The sequence below is a fragment of the Schistocerca gregaria genome, chromosome 9 (assembly GCF_023897955.1).
Source record: "Schistocerca gregaria isolate iqSchGreg1 chromosome 9, iqSchGreg1.2, whole genome shotgun sequence".
In the NCBI taxonomy this organism is placed as follows: domain Eukaryota; kingdom Metazoa; phylum Arthropoda; class Insecta; order Orthoptera; family Acrididae; genus Schistocerca; species Schistocerca gregaria.
Genome location: NC_064928.1, coordinates 218,896,013 through 218,915,193, shown reverse-complemented (window position 1 = coordinate 218,915,193; position 19,181 = coordinate 218,896,013). Strand labels below are relative to the sequence as shown.

At 44.8% G+C, this 19,181-nt stretch overlaps 1 protein-coding gene across 1 annotated transcript in view; it reads left to right on the top strand.

Moving 5' to 3' along the window:
- The window catches only part of LOC126292004 (uncharacterized), an 807,472-nt gene that overhangs the window by 93,494 nt on the left and 694,797 nt on the right, over positions 1–19,181 (top strand). Inside the window, exons 3-4 of the mRNA XM_049985788.1 lie at positions 11,892–12,101; positions 15,297–15,505. Of these exons, the coding sequence (XP_049841745.1) occupies positions 11,892–12,101; positions 15,297–15,505 (419 nt within the window). The remainder of the gene's footprint in view (positions 1–11,891; positions 12,102–15,296; positions 15,506–19,181) is intronic.

Below are 19,181 nucleotides of genomic sequence, written 5' to 3'. Positions count from 1 at the left end.
ACGGCCGGGCGAGACGCCTCCTATTCCTACCTACTGGCACGTCCTCGATCGGTGAAGGTGCGATGTCATTTTCTATGCCCAGCCGCTATTCTTCAACTCGTCGAGATACGTGAAAGCGAGGCGACACAACACTACTGTTGTTGCAGTCTATATTTGTTGATTATGTCCTGACCCGCCAGGGTAGCCGAGAGCGCTAACGCGTTGGACTCGGGTAGGCGCGCCGGCCCCGGGTCGAATCCGCCCGGCGGATTAACGACGACGGCCGGTGTGCCGTGCAGCCTGGATGTGGTTTTTAGGCGGTTTTCCACACCCTACAAGGTGAATACCAAGCTGGTCCCCACGTCCCGCCTCAGTTACACAACTCACAGACATATTTCACGATTTACACTAGATGCACACAGCTGGGGTACGCTAATTCCGTCCTGGGGGGTACGGGGTGGTGGCAGGATGGCATCCGGCCACCCCTTAAACACTAACATGCCAAATCCGATTAACTATGGCTGACCCTGCGTAACTGTGCGACAAGGCTCAAGCGATAGATAGATATATTTGTTGATTATGTCCACTCTTTGGACTAATTTGAATCTGTATTCGCAGCTACACAAATCTTTTAAAGTCTGTTTCAGTAATCGTTTGGATTCCAACGATTACTATCGGCTAGCCAGGTTGTTTAGCAGTTGCCATCAAACATGCTCATTTGCAGCTATTAGGCGGCAGATTTGCTTTTCAAAATGAATTACTATCTTTGATTAGCATAGCATATATAAACCGAATAAATTCCTTCAAAAGGCACAGGGTTCATTTAACACAACACGATATTTTATCCGTTGAAAATTATTCCCTTTAATATTAATGTGGAATAAATTATTATTATTATTATTATTACTATTATTATTATTATTATTATTATTATTATTATTACTATTATTACTTCTTTTCTTTCTCAGACGTTATGTTTGGTTAAAAATGGAAAGTGACGCGGACCTTGATCAAGCGTGACTTCCTTTTAACTGCACGGTATATGATACATTGCATTTAGGAACTTTCGGGTAATTGAACATGTATCAATAATTGCAGATTTCTGTAGTTGTATATATACGTTTGGATGTAGCTGTATTGCGTTGATGTACTGGTGGATATTGTGTGGTATGACTCCTGAAGTTGATAGTATAATTGGTATAATGTCAACTTTATCCTGATGCCACATGTCCTGGACTTCCTCAGCCAGTTGGATGTATTTTTCAATTTTTTCTCCTGTTTTCTTATGTATATTTGTCGTATTGGGTATGGATATTTCGATTAGTTGTGTTAATTTCTTCTTTTTTATTGGTGAGTATGATGTCAGGTTTGTTATGTGGTGTTGTTTTATCTGTTATGATGGTTCTGTTCCAGTATAATTTGTATTCATCATTCTTCAGTACATATCGTGGTGCATACTTGTATGTGGGAACGTGTTGTTTTATTAGTTTATGTTGTATGGCAAGTTGTTGATGTATTATTTTTGCTACATTGTCATGTCTTCTGGTGTATTGTGCATTTCCTAGTATTGTACATCCGCTTGTGATGTGATCTACTGTTTCTATTTGTTGTTTGTAAAGTCTGCATTTATCTATCGTGGTATTGGGATCTTTAATGATATGCTTGATGTAATATCTGGTGTTTATTGTTTGATCCTGTATTGCAATCATGAATCCTTCCGTCTCACTGTATATATTGCCTTTTCCTAGCCATGTGTTGGGTGCGTCTTGATCGATGTGTGGCTGTGTTAGATGATACAGGTGCTTGCCATGTAGTGTTTTCTTTTTCCAATTTGCTTTCTTCGTATCTCTTGATGTTATGTGATCTAAACGGCTGTAGAAGTGGTTATGAAATTGCAATGGTGTAGCCGATGTACTTATATGAGTGATTGCTTTGTGTATTTTGTTAGTTTCTGCTCGTTCTATAAAGAATTTTCTTAAATTGTCTACCTGTCCATAATGTAGGTTTATTATTATTATTACTACTACTACTGTCGAGAGATAATCCGATACACGGTTCACTTCTCGCGATACTCGGTTCGAAATCGTAGGACACTATACTTTTTCCTTAACTCGGTTTTTATTAGTAGTGTTTCCTTGGTATGACTCACTACTATGAATGGTCGCACTTTAGCTCGATAATAAATGTCCAAACAGGGTCTATAACCGAAAGTCAAGTTGCGATGTTTGAACAGTAGCTTCGGCAAAAACTGAAGTGCTTAAATTGGAATTAATGAGACCGATCTTTTGTCGACTGAGATGTTCGGTGGATGTTAGCGTTATCACAGTTCTGTCAGTTTTCTTACTTTTGACGATGAATTAAACGAACAGAAATTTACTTTTAATTAGCCTGTCTTCCAGTGAAGTTAAGAATTTCACGTAGTGGCGCATTAAGAGACGCCAATATTGAGAACTGAAACGCCAAAAGCTCGGACACTAAAATCTCGAACACAAAGACTCGCAGACGCTAAAGGCTCCAAAACACTCAAGACGTTAACAATACGTGCGTTGGGTTTGTGTAGTAGTTGTGAAACAAAAGGGACGTTCGTTAGAAACTCTTTGAATGAATCCTCATTGCTACTTTGCATATAATACTCTATTACATTGGCTCTTATTATTCTTTTGTTTAATTTTCTCTACTTTAAAACAGGAATCAATTATTTTTTATGAAATATAGCCATGCAGCTTTACTGTATGGTTAAATGATGATGGCGTCCTCTTGGGTAAAATATTCCGGAGGTAAAATAGTCGCCCATTCGGGGACCAACCAAGAGGGCGTCGTTATCAGGAGAAAGAAAGCTGGCGTTCTACGGATCGGAGCGTGGAATGTCAGATCCCTTAATGGAGCAGGTGGGTTAGAAAATTTATAAAGGGAAATGGATAGGTTAAAGTTATATACAACAGGAATTAGTGAAGTTCGCTGGCAGGAGGAACAAGACTTTTTGTCAGGCGAATATAGGGTTATAAATACAAAATCAAATAGGGGTAATGCAGGAGTGGGTTTAATAATGAATAAAAAAATAGGTTTGCGGGTAAGCTACTACAAACAGCATTGTGAACGCATTATTGTGGCCAAGATAGACACGAAGCCCACACCTACTACAGTAGCACAAGTATATATGCCAACTAGCTCCGTAGATGACGAAGAGATTGATGAAATGCATGATGAGATAAAATAAATTATTCAGATAGTGAAGGGAGACGAAAATTTAATAGTCATGGTGACTGGAATTAGATAGTAGGAAAAGGAGGAGAAGGAAACATAGTAGGTGAATACGTACTGGGGGTAAGAAATGAAAGAGGAAGCCGCCTGGCAGAATTTTGCAGAGAGCATAACATAATCATAGCTAACGCTTGGTTTAAGAATCATAAAAGAAGGCTGTATACATGGAAGAAGCCTGGAGATACTGACAGTTTTCAGACAGATTATATAATGGTAAGACAGAGATTTAGGAACCAGGTTTTAAATTGTAAGACATTTCCAGGGGCAGATGTGGACTCTGACCAAAATCTATTGGTTATGAACTGTAGATCCAAACTGAAGAAACTGCAAAAAGGTGAGAATTTAAGGAGATGGGACATGGATAAACTGACTAAATCAGAGATTGTACAGAGGTTCAGGAAGAACATAAGGGGACAGTTGACAGGAATGGGGGATAGAAATACAGTAGAAGAAGAATGGGTAACTTTGAGGGATGAAGTAGTGAAGTCAGCAGAGGATCAAGCAGGTAAAAAGACGAGGGCTAGTAGAAATCCTTCGGTAACAACAGAAATATTGAATTTAATTGATGAAAGGAGGAAATATAAAAATGCAGTAAATGAAGCAGGAAAAGAGGAATACAAACGTCTCAAAAAAGAGATCGACGGGAAGTGCAAAATGGCTAACCAGGGATGGCTAGAGGACAAAAGTAAGGGGGTAGAGACCTTTGCAGATAAGAGAATCACTTGTATGAATATCAAGAGCTCAGATGGAAACCCAGTTCTAAGCAAACAAGAGAAAGCAGAAAGGTGGAAGGAGTATTTAGAGGGTCTATAAGAGGGACGTGTACTTGAGGACAATATTATGGAAATGGAAGAGGATGTAGAAGAAGATTAAATGGGAGATATGATGCTGCATGAAGAGTTTGACAGAGCACTGATAGACCTAAGTCGAAACAAGGCCCCGGGAGTAGACAAAATTCCATTAGAACAACTAACACACTTGGGAGAGCCAATCCTGACAAAACTCTACCATCTGGTAATCAAGATGTATGAGACAGGTGAAATACCCTCATACTTCAAGATGAATATAATAATTCCAATCCCAAAGAAAGCAGGTGTTGACAGATATGAAAATTCCCGAACTATCAGTTTAATAAGTCACGGCTACAAAATAGTAACGCGAATTCTTTACAGAATGGAAAAACTGTTAGAAGCCGACCTTGCGAAATATCAGTTTGGATTCCGTAGAAATATTAAAACACTTGAGGCAATACTGCCCCTACGACTTGTCTTAGAAGATAGATTAAGGAAAGATAAACCTACATTTCTAGACTTGGAGAAAGGTTTTGACAATGTTGACTGGAATACTGTCTTTCAAATTCTGAAGGTGGCAGGGGTAAAACACAGGGAGCGAAGGGCTATTTACAATTTGTACAGAAACCAGATGGCAGTTACAAGTGTCGAGGGACATGAAAGGGAAGCAGTGGTTGAGAAGGGAGTGAGACAGAGTTGTAGCCTCTCCCCGATGTTATTCAATCCGTATTTTGAGCAAGCAGTAAAGGAAACAAAAGAAAAATTCGGAGTAGGTACTAAGATCCATGGAGAAGAAATAAAAATTTTGAGGTTCGCCAATGATGTTGTAATTCTGTCAGAGACAGCAAAGGACTTGGAAGAGCAGGTGAACGGAATGGACAGTGTCTTGAAGGGAGGATATAAGATGAACATCAACAAAAGCAAAACGAGGATAATTGAATGTAGTCGAATTAAATCGGGTGATGCTGCGGCAGTTAGATTAGGAAATGAGACATTTAAATTAGTAAAGGAGTTTTGCTATTTGGGGAGCAAAGTAACTGATGATGGTCGAAGTAGAGAGGATATGAAATGTAGACTGGCAATGGCAAGGAAAGCGTTTCTGAAGAAGAAAAATTTGTTAATATCGAGTATTGATTTAAGTGTCAGGAAGTCGTTTCTGAAAGTATTTGTATGGAGTGTAGCATTGTATGGAAGTGAAGCATGGACGATAAATAGTTTGGACAAGAAGAGAAGAGAAGCTTTCGAAATGTGGTGCTACCGAAGAATGCTGAAGATTAGATGGCTAGATCCCGTAACTAATGGGGAGGTATTGAACAGGCTAGTGGAGAAGAGATGCTTGTGGCACAACTTGACTAGAAGAAGGGATCAGGTGGTAGGACATGTTCTGAGGTATCAAGGGATCACCAATTTAGTATTGGAGGGCAGCGTGGATGGTAGAAATCGTAGAGGAAGACCAAGAGATTTGTCGTACATGAATTTGAAATCCCCTGCACGCTTATTTTTGTGTGTCCTGGCTAGTCTGAGGAACTGCTCGAGAGATTTTGATACGGTCTTGGAACTTCTTGGACCGATACCTTGCCAGGAATTCTCAGCGCACGAGTCTTACTATCACCTGACAAGTTTTTCTCGAATAACTCGAAGACAGTGACCTCCCGCGATAAGGTATCCCAGTGCAAAACTTAACATTAAATTTTCTAGAAGAAAGGTCCTGTTCATTTCTTTCTGTAGGGATAATAGCTTACGCGTAGCCTGGGTACGTATTTATTTTATTAACCTGTCTTCTCATTCCCGTTCTCTGACCATCTCCTCCGCCGTCCTGACTCTCTCCCCCTTCTCTCTGTCCAGCTCTTCCAACACCACACGCTGTCTCCTCCTGTCCTTCTCTCTCTGTCCATCAATTACTCCTCCTCTCTGTATGCGTCTGCTCCTCCCGTATTTCTCTGTCCATCTGCTTCTGCTCCCTCCATTCACCTGCTCCTTCCTCTCTCTCTGTCTGTGTCCTCTTCCCTCCCTCTATTTATTTCTTTCTCTGCGTGTCTCTGTCCGTTTCCCCTCCATCGTCTTTCAGTCTATCTCCTTTTCTTTTCTCCCTTATCGATCTCCTTCTTCACCCTCCCTGTATTAGTCTCTTCCTCCCCCCTACTGTCTCTACGTTATCACCTGCACGACAATAGGAGGTTGCTGGTTCTTCGTGCGACAGTATTTCTTTCCACATAGTAAGTAATATGCGTAGCAAGCTCAGTTGCAGTCTACCTATGTTTTTAAGAGGAGCTTTTAACCTGCAGCTATGCTACAGTACGCACTTGTCGCATATATTTAATATATTTCACACGTATTTGTACAAAAGTTGCTGCTGCATATCTATCGTATTTCGTTCTGCAGTTCCGTTTTAGCGCATGTAGCGACCCTTTTTTCTATCCCGACTTGTTTTATCCCGGCTAGTTCTTCAATTAACCCCAGTAAGTCACTACACGTATTGTCTTCCAAGTTTTGAAGGGAAAAAAGCCATAAGTAAATTAATACTAGTGTTTCCAATAGATTCTCGTTCACTTGTTTCAGTTGCTAGTCTGCGGTTTATTCTAGGTGGAAATCACGTACCCTAATTACTTATGAACCTAAATCGAAGCAAAGTTCAAGACGAATAGTCAGTTTCAAATTAACACGTTATTTCATAAATCAGTTCATTCAGAGGATCGCATTCAAAGGGGTTCTTTGAATAAGTATCTAATCTGGAATCCTCTCAATATCAGAGACACTAAACAATGTTTTGTCACTTTCGAAAAAAGGATTGTACCCGTTTAATATCCATAAACTGTCACGAACTTACTAGTCGCGTGAAGTAAAGCTTTTCCAGTATCACAATACAAAGTTACTACTGCTACAACTACTACTACTTCGTGATCAGGCCCAGTGGACCGCACGCATCTACAAGTTTCCTCCTCCACTGTATTCTGTCCATTTCTGCCATCCGCCATTCGTCCACATCTATTGACACTTGTTTTAAATCTTCATGGAGTCCATTCCTCCAACGCTTCTTGGGTCTCTCTGGCGGTCTCTTTCCTGTAGGTGTGAAATCCAGGAGCTTCCGAGGCCATCTGTGATCCTCCACCCGGGCCACATGGCCGGCCCACTGCATTCGCTTGGCTTTGACAGCTCCTGCTGTGTTGCGCTTCCGGTATAGTTCCTCAAGCTCTTGGTTTAACTGATCGTCCATTCCCCTGTATCTGCATCCAGAACCGGACCGAAGATCTTCCGAAGCACTTTTCCCTCAAAAATAAGGAGCTTATGGAGGTCCTGTTTCCGGATACTCCATGTCTCACAGCCATATAGAACAACAGGCTGGATCAGGGTTTTGTACAGTGGAATCTTGAACTGTCTGGCGAGAGATTTGGACCGGAGCAGTTGTGCTAGGCTGTGGTAAGATCGGTTTCCTGCTTGAATTCTGGCATTGATCTCTGCTACACATGACGAGTTCTCAGTGAAAAGTGCCCCTAGGTATTTGAATTCTTGCAGTCTCTTGTAGGAATGGTCCCCAACCTGCAGTGATTGTAGACGATCAGCAGTCAGACAATGACCAAGCGTCATAGCGAGGTACTCTGTCTGACGCACGGTTTTACCACAGCCACAGCGAAAATGTAGAAACCAACGCAGGTTTTCTCCTTTCATCATCTTATGTGTAAAGTTTGTTACGATTCTGCGAGTCCTCTCACTTCTCAAATACTGAAACACTAAAAACTGTGAATTTGCGTGTCGTAGGCTACACTTGTTTCCCGCCCCCATCCCGCCCCTTTGGCAGGTAGACGGTTCGTACGACCACAGAGAACCCCTCCAGACATTACGTCATCCGTGTACCAAGTTGGGTTAAAGTCGGTCCAGTGGTGTAGGAGGAGATGTCAAACATACACTACTGGCCATTAAAATTGCTACACCAAGAAGAAATGCAGATGATAAACGGGTATTTATTGGACAAATATATTACACTAGAACTGACATGTGATTATATTTTCACGCAATTTGGGTGCCTAGATCCTGAGAAATCAGTACTCAGAACAACCACCTCTGGCCGTAATAACGGCCTTGATACTCCTGGGCATTGAGTCAAACATAGATTGGATAGCGTGTACAGGTACAGCTGCCCAGGTTCAACACGATACCACAGTTCATAAAGAGTAGTGAATGGCGTATTGTGACGAGCCACTTGCTCGGCCACCATTGAGCAGACGTAATCTGGAGGATGTGCTGGCCAGGGCAGAAGTCGAACATTTTCTGTATCCAGAAAGGCCAATACAGGACCTGCAACATGCGGTCGTGCATTATCTTACTGAAATGTAGGGTTTCGCATGGATCGAATGAAAGGTAGAGGCACGGGTCGTAACACATCTGAAATGTAACGTCCACTGTAAAAACTGCCGTCAATGCGAACAAGAGGTGACCGAAACGTGTAACCGATGGCACCCAATACCATCACGCCGGGTGATACGCCAGTATGGCAATGACGAATACACGCTTCCAATGTGCTTTCACCGAACGTCGCCAAACACGGATGCGACCATTATGATGCTGTAAACAGAACCTGGATTCATCCGAAAAAATGACGTTTTGCCATTTGTGCACCCAGGTTCGTCGTTGAGTACACCATCGCAGGCGCTCCTGTCTGTGATGCAGCGTCAAGGGTTATAGCAGCCATGGTCTCCGAGCTGATGGTCCATGCTGCTCCAAACGTCGTCAAACTGTTCGTGCATGTGGTTGTCTTGCAAACGTTCCCATCTGTTGACTCAGAAATCTAGACGTGGCTGCACGATCCGTTCCAGCCATGCGGATAAGATGCCTGTCATCTCGACTTCTAGTGATGTGAGGCCGTTGGGATCCAGCACGGCGTTCCGTATTACCCTCCTGAACCCATCGATTCCATATTCTGCTAACAGTCATTGGATCTCGAGCAACGCGAGCAGTAATGTCGCGATATAATCCGCAATCCCGATAGGCTACGATCCGAGCTTTATCAAAGTCGGAAACGTGACGGTACGCATTTCTCCTCCTTACACGAGGCATCACAACAACGTTCTCGCTTCAGCCCCGATACTTTCGTGAAGTTCAGATAGGGGGCGGCGGTGTAAAGTATCCTTCAAAATGGCGTCTGCAAAGTAGGAGCGTTCCATGCAGAGACCTGTCACTGAGTTTCTTTTGACGGAGAACCAGAGTATTGCAGATATTCACACGCACTTGCAGAATGACTAGAGAGACCGTGCTGTGAACAAAAGCATGGTGAGTCGTTGGGCGGGGCGCATGTCATCATCGCAACAAAACCGTGCAGAACTTCTGCGCACCCGAGAGGAGCTCACAGATCTTCATTGGACTGTTCACGCTCACCCACCCTACTTTCCGGATCTCGAACCTTCCGACTTCCATCTGTTTGGCACAATGAAGGACGCACTCCGAGGGAAGCAGTAAGTGGATGATAGGGAAGTAACTGATGCAGCGAGACGCTGGCACCGACGTCGGCCAGTAGTGTGGCATTCATTCCCTTCCAGTAACGTGGCCCAAGCCCGTCGCAATGAACGGAGAGTAAGTTGAAGACTAGGTTTATGTAGCCAAAAGTGTGGGGAGTTATAGAGTGTATTGCAATCCCGAATAAAACTGACCAGCTTTAAGAAAAAAATGTGTTGCATTACTTATTGAAATCGCCTCGTACATAAATATATACGTACATCCATCTTTATAATATGTATAGACACAATAGCTTCGTATACTTTTGCAATATGACACTATGATTTGAAGACATTAATTCTAAAAATGTGATATTAATAATCATGCTAACGCTATGAAGCGATGTTGTTGTTATGGTCTTCAGTGTTGAGACTGGTTTGGTGCAGCATGTTACTCTATCCTGAGCAAGCCTCTTCATATTCCAGTACCTACTGCAGCCTACATCCCTCTGAATCTGCTTGGAGTATTCATCTCTTGGTCTCCCTCTACGATTTTTACCCTCCACGCTGCCCTCCAGCACTAAATTTGTGATCCCTTGATGTCTCAGAACATGTCCTACCAACCGATCCCTTCTTCTAGTCAAGTTGTGCCACAAACTACTCCTCCCCCCAGTTCTATTCAATACCTCCTCATTAGTTATGTGATCTACTCATCTAATCTTCAGCATTCTTCTGTAGCACCACATTTTGAAAGCTTCTATTCTCTTCTTGTCTGAACTATTTATCGTCCATGTTTCACTTCCATACATGGCCACACTGCATACAAATACTTTCAGAAACGACTTCCTGACATTTAAATCTATACTCGATGTTAACAAATTTCTCTTCTTTAGAAACGCTTTCCTTGCCATCCTCTCTACTTCGACCATCATCAGTTATTTTGCTCACCAAATAGTTTCTTACTTGCCATCTTCAGGCGAAGTCTTCACCTGAATATGGCAAGCAAGAAACTTGCTGAAACGTTGCTGTCAACCCGAGAAGATTTCATCATCGAGATTCGCCGAGAAAGAATGCATTCTCATAGGAAGCGATGTATTTTGCATATACTAATGACATGTTTACTATTTAGGTATCACTGTAATCTACTTTAAAAAATTTGTCGGGTGGACTGTTATTAGTCCCTTAGGATAGTGTAGGTTTAGCGTTGGTCCTGACAAATGTTATTATAAAACTTAAAAGTCAACAAATTGAAGCAGACTCACACAAACTGACATCAAAAGAAATGGCTAAATACACACAAAAAACGAACTTGAAAATGGGGATTATTTCTCGAAACACATTGTGCGAATAGTAAAATAAAGAAAAATCGTGACTGGTATCAGAAAATTTATTTATTTATAAACAAACCTATTGTTTCTAAAGTCACAGGCTTTCAAAAACCATTTCTAATGGACCAAATCACAAATGTTATTCTTGGGGCAGAATACGTCGCCATATTCAGCGAATAAGTTGTAACAAAACAGTTATTTCAGGGATTTGTGCGACTATAAGTGTCTTAATGCTCTTAGTATTATAAATGTCTTGAAGCTAAGACATTTATTTTATTTTAATTTTGTTTAGTTTAAATTTTTGTGGTGCTTGGCGCTAGACTGCAGCCTACATAGCCTAGGGTCCTGAATGGGAATACAAAAGACATCTACTCATCATTTAAGTGAGTCTCTGCTTAGAACTGAAGTGCCTGTTTTCTCTAGAATCGAATTGTTGTCCACTCCATTTTTCTCGTGATGAAGGATACGTTGATTCCTCCCAAAGTTTGAGCCAGAATATTGTACTCCTTTGTAAATAAATTTATGTGATGATACTGTGCTGTTTATATTTATATGTTTTGACAATGCCATTATAGCCTTACCACTTTAGGACATGGTGTAAAAAAGAACTGAGGACGGTCATTACGGACTGAAACCGGTCATCATCTAAAGAATTGATATTGTGATGAAAGACTGGAATAAGAAACATTTGACAGTATTGGATCACTGTTTGTATACACGACTATGTTGCAGTTGGTGAAATTACTCCTTTCTGTACTTCTCGGCCAGGCAGTCTACCTTTAAATTGGACAGCCATGAACATCTACATACCAAAGAAAGTGAACACAGAATTTGAAATTCTTTGTCAGGATAAAGAGTAGAAGGTAATAGGATTTAAGTTACATACTTACAGAGGAATGCAAAAGAAACACAATAATTAAAGTTACTGTGAGTCCAGACGTGTGTTGGCTCATTTCTCTGTGATATACTTGTCGCTTCTATAGCTTTTGCCTCTGATGAAGGACAATATTCCGAAAGCTCGAGTGTGTGTGCATAGTCTTTCAGCTTAGTGTTTGAGTCTGAAGATCCGCGCTGATAGCGGACGGCGTGGTGCGCGGGTGTTGCAGCTGAACCAGCAGGCGCAGGCCGAGTCGGAGCAGCAGCAGCAGCTGAGCCAGCAGCAGCAGCAGCAGCTCAACGGCTTCATCGAGAGCAGCCCCATCTACGTGACGTCGCTGCAGCCGCAGGCGCCGCCAGCCGCCCCCACCACGCGCCTCAAGCAGGCCCCGCCCACCACCGCCGCCGCCCCCACTGCCGGCTCCAAGGCCCCCTCCAAGGTACGTCGCGAGCTCCTGCGCTCCTAAACTGCTGTTCTGTGCGTTCTGGACGACTGGGGGAGCGAATAGATTCTACACGAAACGACTGAGTAGACACTCTGTTGGGGAAGGGAGCGGTGATTGAACTGTGGTACTACCAAATTCTTTAGAAAATCAAAATTATAATCTCACCATAGTTATTTAAAGGAAATGGGAAGCCCGGGATCGCTGGTGATGGAGAAGCTTGTGATTTTTTAAAGTTTGAATTTGACTCAAAACAGACTTTATAATTAACTTCAATTCGGACATTTGCCCTTTTACTGATGCAATATACACTACTGGCCATTAAAATTGCTACACCAAGAAGAAATGCAGACGATAAATGAGTATTCATTGGACAAATATATTACACTTGAACTGAAATGTGATTAAATTTTCAGGCAGTTTGGGTGCATAGATCCTGAGAAATCAGTACCCAGAACAACCACCTCTGGCCGTAATAACGGCCCTGATACGCCTCGGTATTGAGTCAAACAGAGCTTGGATGGCGTGTACAGGTACAGCTGCCCATGCAGCTTCAACACGATACCACAGTTCATCAAGAGTAGTGACTGGCCTATTGTAACGAGCCAGTTGCTCGGCCACCATTGACCAGACGTTTTCGTTTGGTGAGATATCTGGAGAATGTGCTCGTCAGGGCAGCAGTCGAACATTTTCTGTATCCAGAAAGGCCCGTACAGGAAATGCAACATGCGGTCGTGCATTGTCCTGCTAAAATGTAGAGTTTCGCAGGGATCGAATGAAGGGTAGAGCCACGGGTCGTAACACATCTAAAATGTAACACCCACTGTTCAAAGTGTAGTCAATGCGAACAAGAGGTGACCGAGACGTGTAACCAACGGCACCCCATACCATCACGCCAGGTGATACGCCAGTATGGCGATGACGAATACACGTTTCGAATGTGTGTTCAACGTGATGTCGCCAAACACTGATGCGACGATCATGATGCCGTAAACATAACCTGGATTCATCCGAAAAAACAGCGTTTTGCCTTTCGTGCACCGAGGTTCGTCGTTGAGTACACCATCGCAGGTGCTCATATCTGTGATGCAGCATCAAGGGTAACCGCAGCCATGGCCTCCGAGCTGATAGTCCGTGCTGCAGCAAACGTCGGTGATGGTACGCATTTCTCTTCCAATCCCAAACAAAGCAGGTGTTGACAGACGTGAAAATTACCGAACTATCAGTTTAATAAGCCACGGCTGCAAAATACTAACGCGAATTCTTTGCAGACGAATGGAAAAACTAGTTGAAGCCGACCTCGGGGAAGGTCAGTTTCGATTCCGTAGAAATATTGGAACACGTGAGGCAATACTGACCCTACGACTCGTCTTAGAAGCTAGATTAAGGAAAGGCAAACCCACGATTATAGCATTTGTAGACTCAGAGAAAGCTTTTGACAATATTGACTGGAATACGCTCTTTCAAATTCTAAAGGTGGCAGGGGTAAAATACAGGGAGCGAAAGGCTATTTATAATTTGTACAGAAACCAGATGGCAGTTATAAGAGTATAGGGGCACAAAAGGGAAGGAGTGGTTGGGAAGGGAGTAAGACAGTGTTGTAGCCTATCCCCGATGTTATTCAATCTGTATATTGAGCAAGCAGTAAAGGAAACAAAAGAAAAATTCGGAGTAGGTATTAAAATCCATGGAGAAGAAATAAAAACTTTGGGGTTCGCCGATGACATTGTAATTCTGTCAGAGACAGCAAAGGACTTGGAAGAGCAGTAGAACGGAATGGATAGTGTCTTGAAAGGAGGATATAAGATGAACATCAACAAAAGCAAAACGCGGATCATGGAATGTAGTCTAATCAAGTCGGGTGGTGCTCAGGGAATTAGATTTGGAAATGAGACACACAAAGTAGTAAAACAGTTTTCCTATTTGGGGAGCAAAATAACTGATAATGGTCGGAGTAGAGAGGATATAAAATGTAGACTGGCAATAGCAAGGAAAGAAAAGAAATTTGTTAACATCGAGTATAGATAGTATAGATAGTGTCTGTAAGTCGTTTCTGAAAGTATTTGTGTGGAGCGTAGCCATGTATGGAAGTGAAACATGGACGATAAATAGTTTGGACAAGAAGAGAATAGAAGCTTTCGAAATGTGGTGCTACAGAAGAGTGCTGAAGATTAGATGGGTAGATCACATAACTAATGAAGTATTGAATAGGATTGGGGACAAGAGGAATTTGGGCACAACTTGGGTAGAAGAAGGGATCGGTTGGTAGGACATGTTCTGAGGCATCAGGGGATCACCGATTTAGTATTGGATGGCAGTGTGGAGGGTAATAATCGTAGAGGGAGACCAAGAGATGAATACACTAAGCAGATTCAGAAGGATATAAGCTGCAGTACGTACTGGGAGATGAAGCAGGTTGCACAGGATAGAGTAGCATGGATGGCTGCATCAAACCAGTCTCAGGACTGAAGACCACAACAACAGCAACGACTTGGATCTTGCAAATTTCGAGCTGGAAAGCTGTTCAGCGTGAGACGACGAACCCACCACAATTTTGCACGTCAAGGCGCCCAACGATTTGCACCATCCGGAGCCGCAAAAGACGCGGGCGGCGAGCACGGCGAGGCCCGTGCACCACGGTTAGGGACGCCGGCTTGTTTCCAACACAAGTTGGCTCGTTGAACGCCGTCCGGAGACTGACCCGTCGCACGTTCACCCGCGGGAGGGAGCAGTCAAAGATAGCAAGACAGCCGAGTATCGATATCAGCGAGTCGAACACCATGGCTCAGTGATGGTGGTGGGGGCTCCACTGTGTGCGGGGGCTTCAGTGTGGGGGAGGAGCACTTCAGCAGCTGGAGGTTACTCACAAACGGAGCCTGTAGGCTGCAGCTAGCGACTGTGCAAGCAATAGTATTAACAGGTTATGGCAGTAGGATAAAGAATCCACCTGGCTGTCTGGTTCCCTCCTCACAAACGAACCAACCAACCAACCTATCTGGCTCCACCCGTGGCCCCTGCACCTCACCTTTACCTTCGTGTCCTCCAGAATCTCTGTTGTCAGTTCCCGTGGAGCACTGTCCAGTACCGTGTCCTCCAGAACCCTCCCAAAAGCCGGCAGCCCCGCCTGCAGACGCACCCCCGTCCACCTGAGCTGGCCGGTGAGTGACCCGCGCGCTGTGGCTGCTGTCGCAGGCGGGCAGCGGCGCGCTGAGCAACGGCCACGGCCCCCAGCCGGCGGCGCAGTCGCAGTCCGAGGACTCGGGGGACACGCTGGAGCTGAAGCAGGACCTCAGCGACGAGCAGGAGCCCGACCAGCCGCCGGCCGCCAACACGACCGTCACCACGGCCATCGTAGAGGCGCCCGCGCACGAGCAGCTCCTCGACAGCAACGCCGGCTCCAGGTAGGGGGACCGGCCGCTGCTGCTGCTCTGCTACTGCTTCTCTAGGCTGCAGCGTGGCGTGCACTTTCCACGCCGGTGGCTACATTTCCAGCCATTTATACAGATATTAACCTCAAAGCAGTCTTTGCCCACAGGAATAAATTTTATGATGTGGTACTTAGCTCGTTTTATGTCGGCTTTGGTGGGGTATTGTTGCCACACATATTGACAGTCGAGGAAAGAACAAAGATTTCAGTATTAGAATACAGCCTACATTACACTATTTAAATATTAATAGCGACACGACATTGTTACTTCTCACCTCTAACAGTACCAATCAGTCGTTCCCAACAGGTGGTCCGCGGACCCCTGGGGGTCCGCCACCTGTGCCAGACGGGTCCGCAAGACGCCATTAGAATAAAAAAATGTATTAAATATATCTCCTATGATTTTTGTTGTTGCCGCTTCCTGCATGAGCAGAGCTTCAGCGAGCGTAAAATTCTGCATCTAGCGTCTTCCTAGAGCCAACTGACACTATCGCAAACTACACTCCTGGAAATGGAAAAAAGAACACATTGACACCGGTGTGTCAGACCCGCCATACTTGCTCCGGACACTGCTAGAGGGCTGTACAAGCAATGATGACACGCACGGCACAGCGGACACACCAGGAACCGCGGTGTTGGCCGTCGAATGGCGCTAGCTGCGCAGCATTTGTGCACCGCCGCCGTCAGTGTCAGCCAGTTTGCCGTGGCATACGGAGCTCCATCGCAGTCTTTAACACTGGTAGCATGGCGCGACAGCGTGGACGTCAACCGTATGTGCAGTTGACGGACTTTGAGCGAGGGCGTATAGTGGGGATGCGGGAGGCCGGGTGGACGTACCGCCGAATTGCTCAACACGTGGGGCGTGAGGTCTCCACAATACATCGATGTTGTCGCCAGTGGTCGGCGGAAGGTGCACGTGCCCGTCGATCTGGGACCGGACCGCAGCGACGCACGGATGCACGCCAAGACCGTAGGATCCTACGCAGTGCCGTAGGGGACCGCAACGCCACTTCCCAGCAAATTAGGGACACTGTTGCTCCTGGGGTATCGGCGAGGACCATTCGCAACCGTCTCCATGAAGCTGGGCTACGGCCCCGCACACCGTTAGGCCGTCTTCCGCTCACGCCCCAACATCGTGCAGCCCGCCTCCAGTGGTGTCGCGACAGGCGTGAATGGAGGGACGAATGGAGACGTGTCGTCTTCAGCGATGAGAGTCGCTTCTGCCTTGGTGCCAATGATGGTCGTATGCGTGTTTGGCGCCGTGCAGGTGAGCGCCACAATCAGGACTGCATACGACCGAGGCACATGGTGTGGGGAGCGATCTCCTACACTGGCCGTACACCTCTGGTGATCGCCGAGGGGACACTGGATAGTGCACGGTACATCCAAACCGTCATCGAACCCATCGTTCTACCATTCCTAGATCGGCAATGGAACTTGCTGGTCCAACAGGACAATGGACGTCCGCATGTATCCCGTGCCACCCAACGTGCTCTAGAAGGTGTAAGTCAACTTCCCTGGCCAGCAAGATCTCCGGATCTGTCCCCCATTGAGCATGTTTGGGACTGGATGAAGCGTCGTCTCACGCGGTCTGCACGCCCAGCACGAACGCTGGTCCAACTGAGGCGCCAGATGGAAATGGCATGGCAAGCCGTTCCACAGGACTACATCCAGCATCTCTATGATCGTCTCCATGGGAGAATAGCAGCCTGCATTGCTGCGAAAGGTGGATATACACTGTACTAGTGCCGACATTGTGCATGCTCTGTTGCCTGTGTCTATGTGCCTGTGGTTCTGTCAGTGTGATCATGTGATGTATCTGACCCCAGGAATGTGTCAAAATGGTTCAAATGGCTCTGAGCACTATGGGACTCAACTGCTGTGGTCATTAGTCCCCTAGAACTTAGAACTACTTAAACCTAACTAACCTAAGGACATCACACACATCCATGCCCGAGGCAGAATTCGAACCTGCGACCGTAGCAGTCGCACGGTTCCGGACTGCGCGCCTAGAACCGCGAGACCACCGCGGCCGGCAGGAATGTGTCAATAAAGTTTCCCCTTCCTGGGACAATGAATTCACGGTGTTCTTATTTCAATTTCCAGGAATGTAGAATTAGATAGAGGCAAATAGTTCTGGTGTATGCCTTTTAGACTGCGCACGCTGCCTCTTTGCAGCTGACAACTGACAGTCACTCTACACAGAAACTCGCATTTCAGACGACAATCGGCCGTTCTTAATTTATTGGCAGTGCTTTTACACACCGTGTTGTTTACATATTCAATATTCTGTATTAAAACAGAACCTGTAACCGCGTAAGTAACGAGCAGCCCTTAGTGACTCGCCAGCACAATTTTTTATCTTAAATATCTTTGTGTCTAATGCCCTTTTGGCATATTTATTATTTTATAAATGACATATGAGTACTGCCAGTCTGTCACGATGATTCTATACTTATACTCTGTATCATACGTTATTATACGTAAATCTGTGGCCATGTTATAGACTATTCGTTGACTTAAATTTTGAGCAAGACACTCCTAGCAATGTTGAAACCCGGTTAATTCGTTCAAAATAGTGACCGAGGGCTGTTTTCTTTCAGTTGTAAAACAGTAGTGTTTGTAAAGCATTGTTCTTCGCGGAAGCTACAGTTCGCGTATTTAAAAATGGACCGTTGGTTAGAAAGTGGTTTGTTAAAACGAGAAAGGCCAGATGAAGAGGAAGTACCAAATGTACCAAGTATCAAAAATAGAAAACGTATAAAAAGACTATTAATTTGGCGTTTTAGGTACTTGGTACAGTGATATGACAAGGTACCAATCATGCTCGATGAGGGAGTCCTCGAGAAAATTTTGTTGGGAACCCCTGGTATAAATCAATGTTGAAAATTACACCGTTCACCACCTTCGACACGCGCAGTAAAATTTATTTGTGATACAAAGTCAACATCCACACCACTCAGGCTCTTGAAAATATTAAAGTGGTGGCTGCACTTTGTTCCAAGCACCGCAAGCGTTCGCTATCTGCAGACTCAAGAAACACCAGGTGGCTCGTATTGTGTGCCGGCCTGTAGTAACCGCCGATCTTCCGAGTTGTCAGTGAAGATTCATTGGGACCGTCCACAGTAGGTGCAGTCCACACGCGGTGGAGGCGCCTTACAAAACCTTCGGTCGACCAATACAGTACTGCTCGCCAGACTGGGACACTTACCAGTAGGATTAGCGGAAAGAACAGGCGATATCCAAAGAAGAGCAGCACTTTTTTGGTCGCGTAAGTGTGAAAGGGTGACGCTGGTGCTCGTACAACTCCAGTGGCAAAAACACACATCGCCGTGAAGGTGTAATTTACTCTCAGAACTTTGAGAGGTTACCTTTCTTCGAAGAATCGCCATGTTCCTTCATCCAAAATACACATCGCGAGAAAACCGTAACGCTTAAGTTAGAGAATTGTGAACTAGGACGGAGGCTTACAAACAGTTGTTCTTCCTGCGGGCCATTCGCGAATGGAACTGCAAAGCAACAAATTGCTCATGAAATACCCTCCGCGTCATACCGTGAGTGTGGCTGCAGAGTATACATCGACGAGCTTGTACTGTTGATCGCGGTTCTGGATTCCAGGCACAAGCCGTCGAGGTCCACCATTTCTCAGC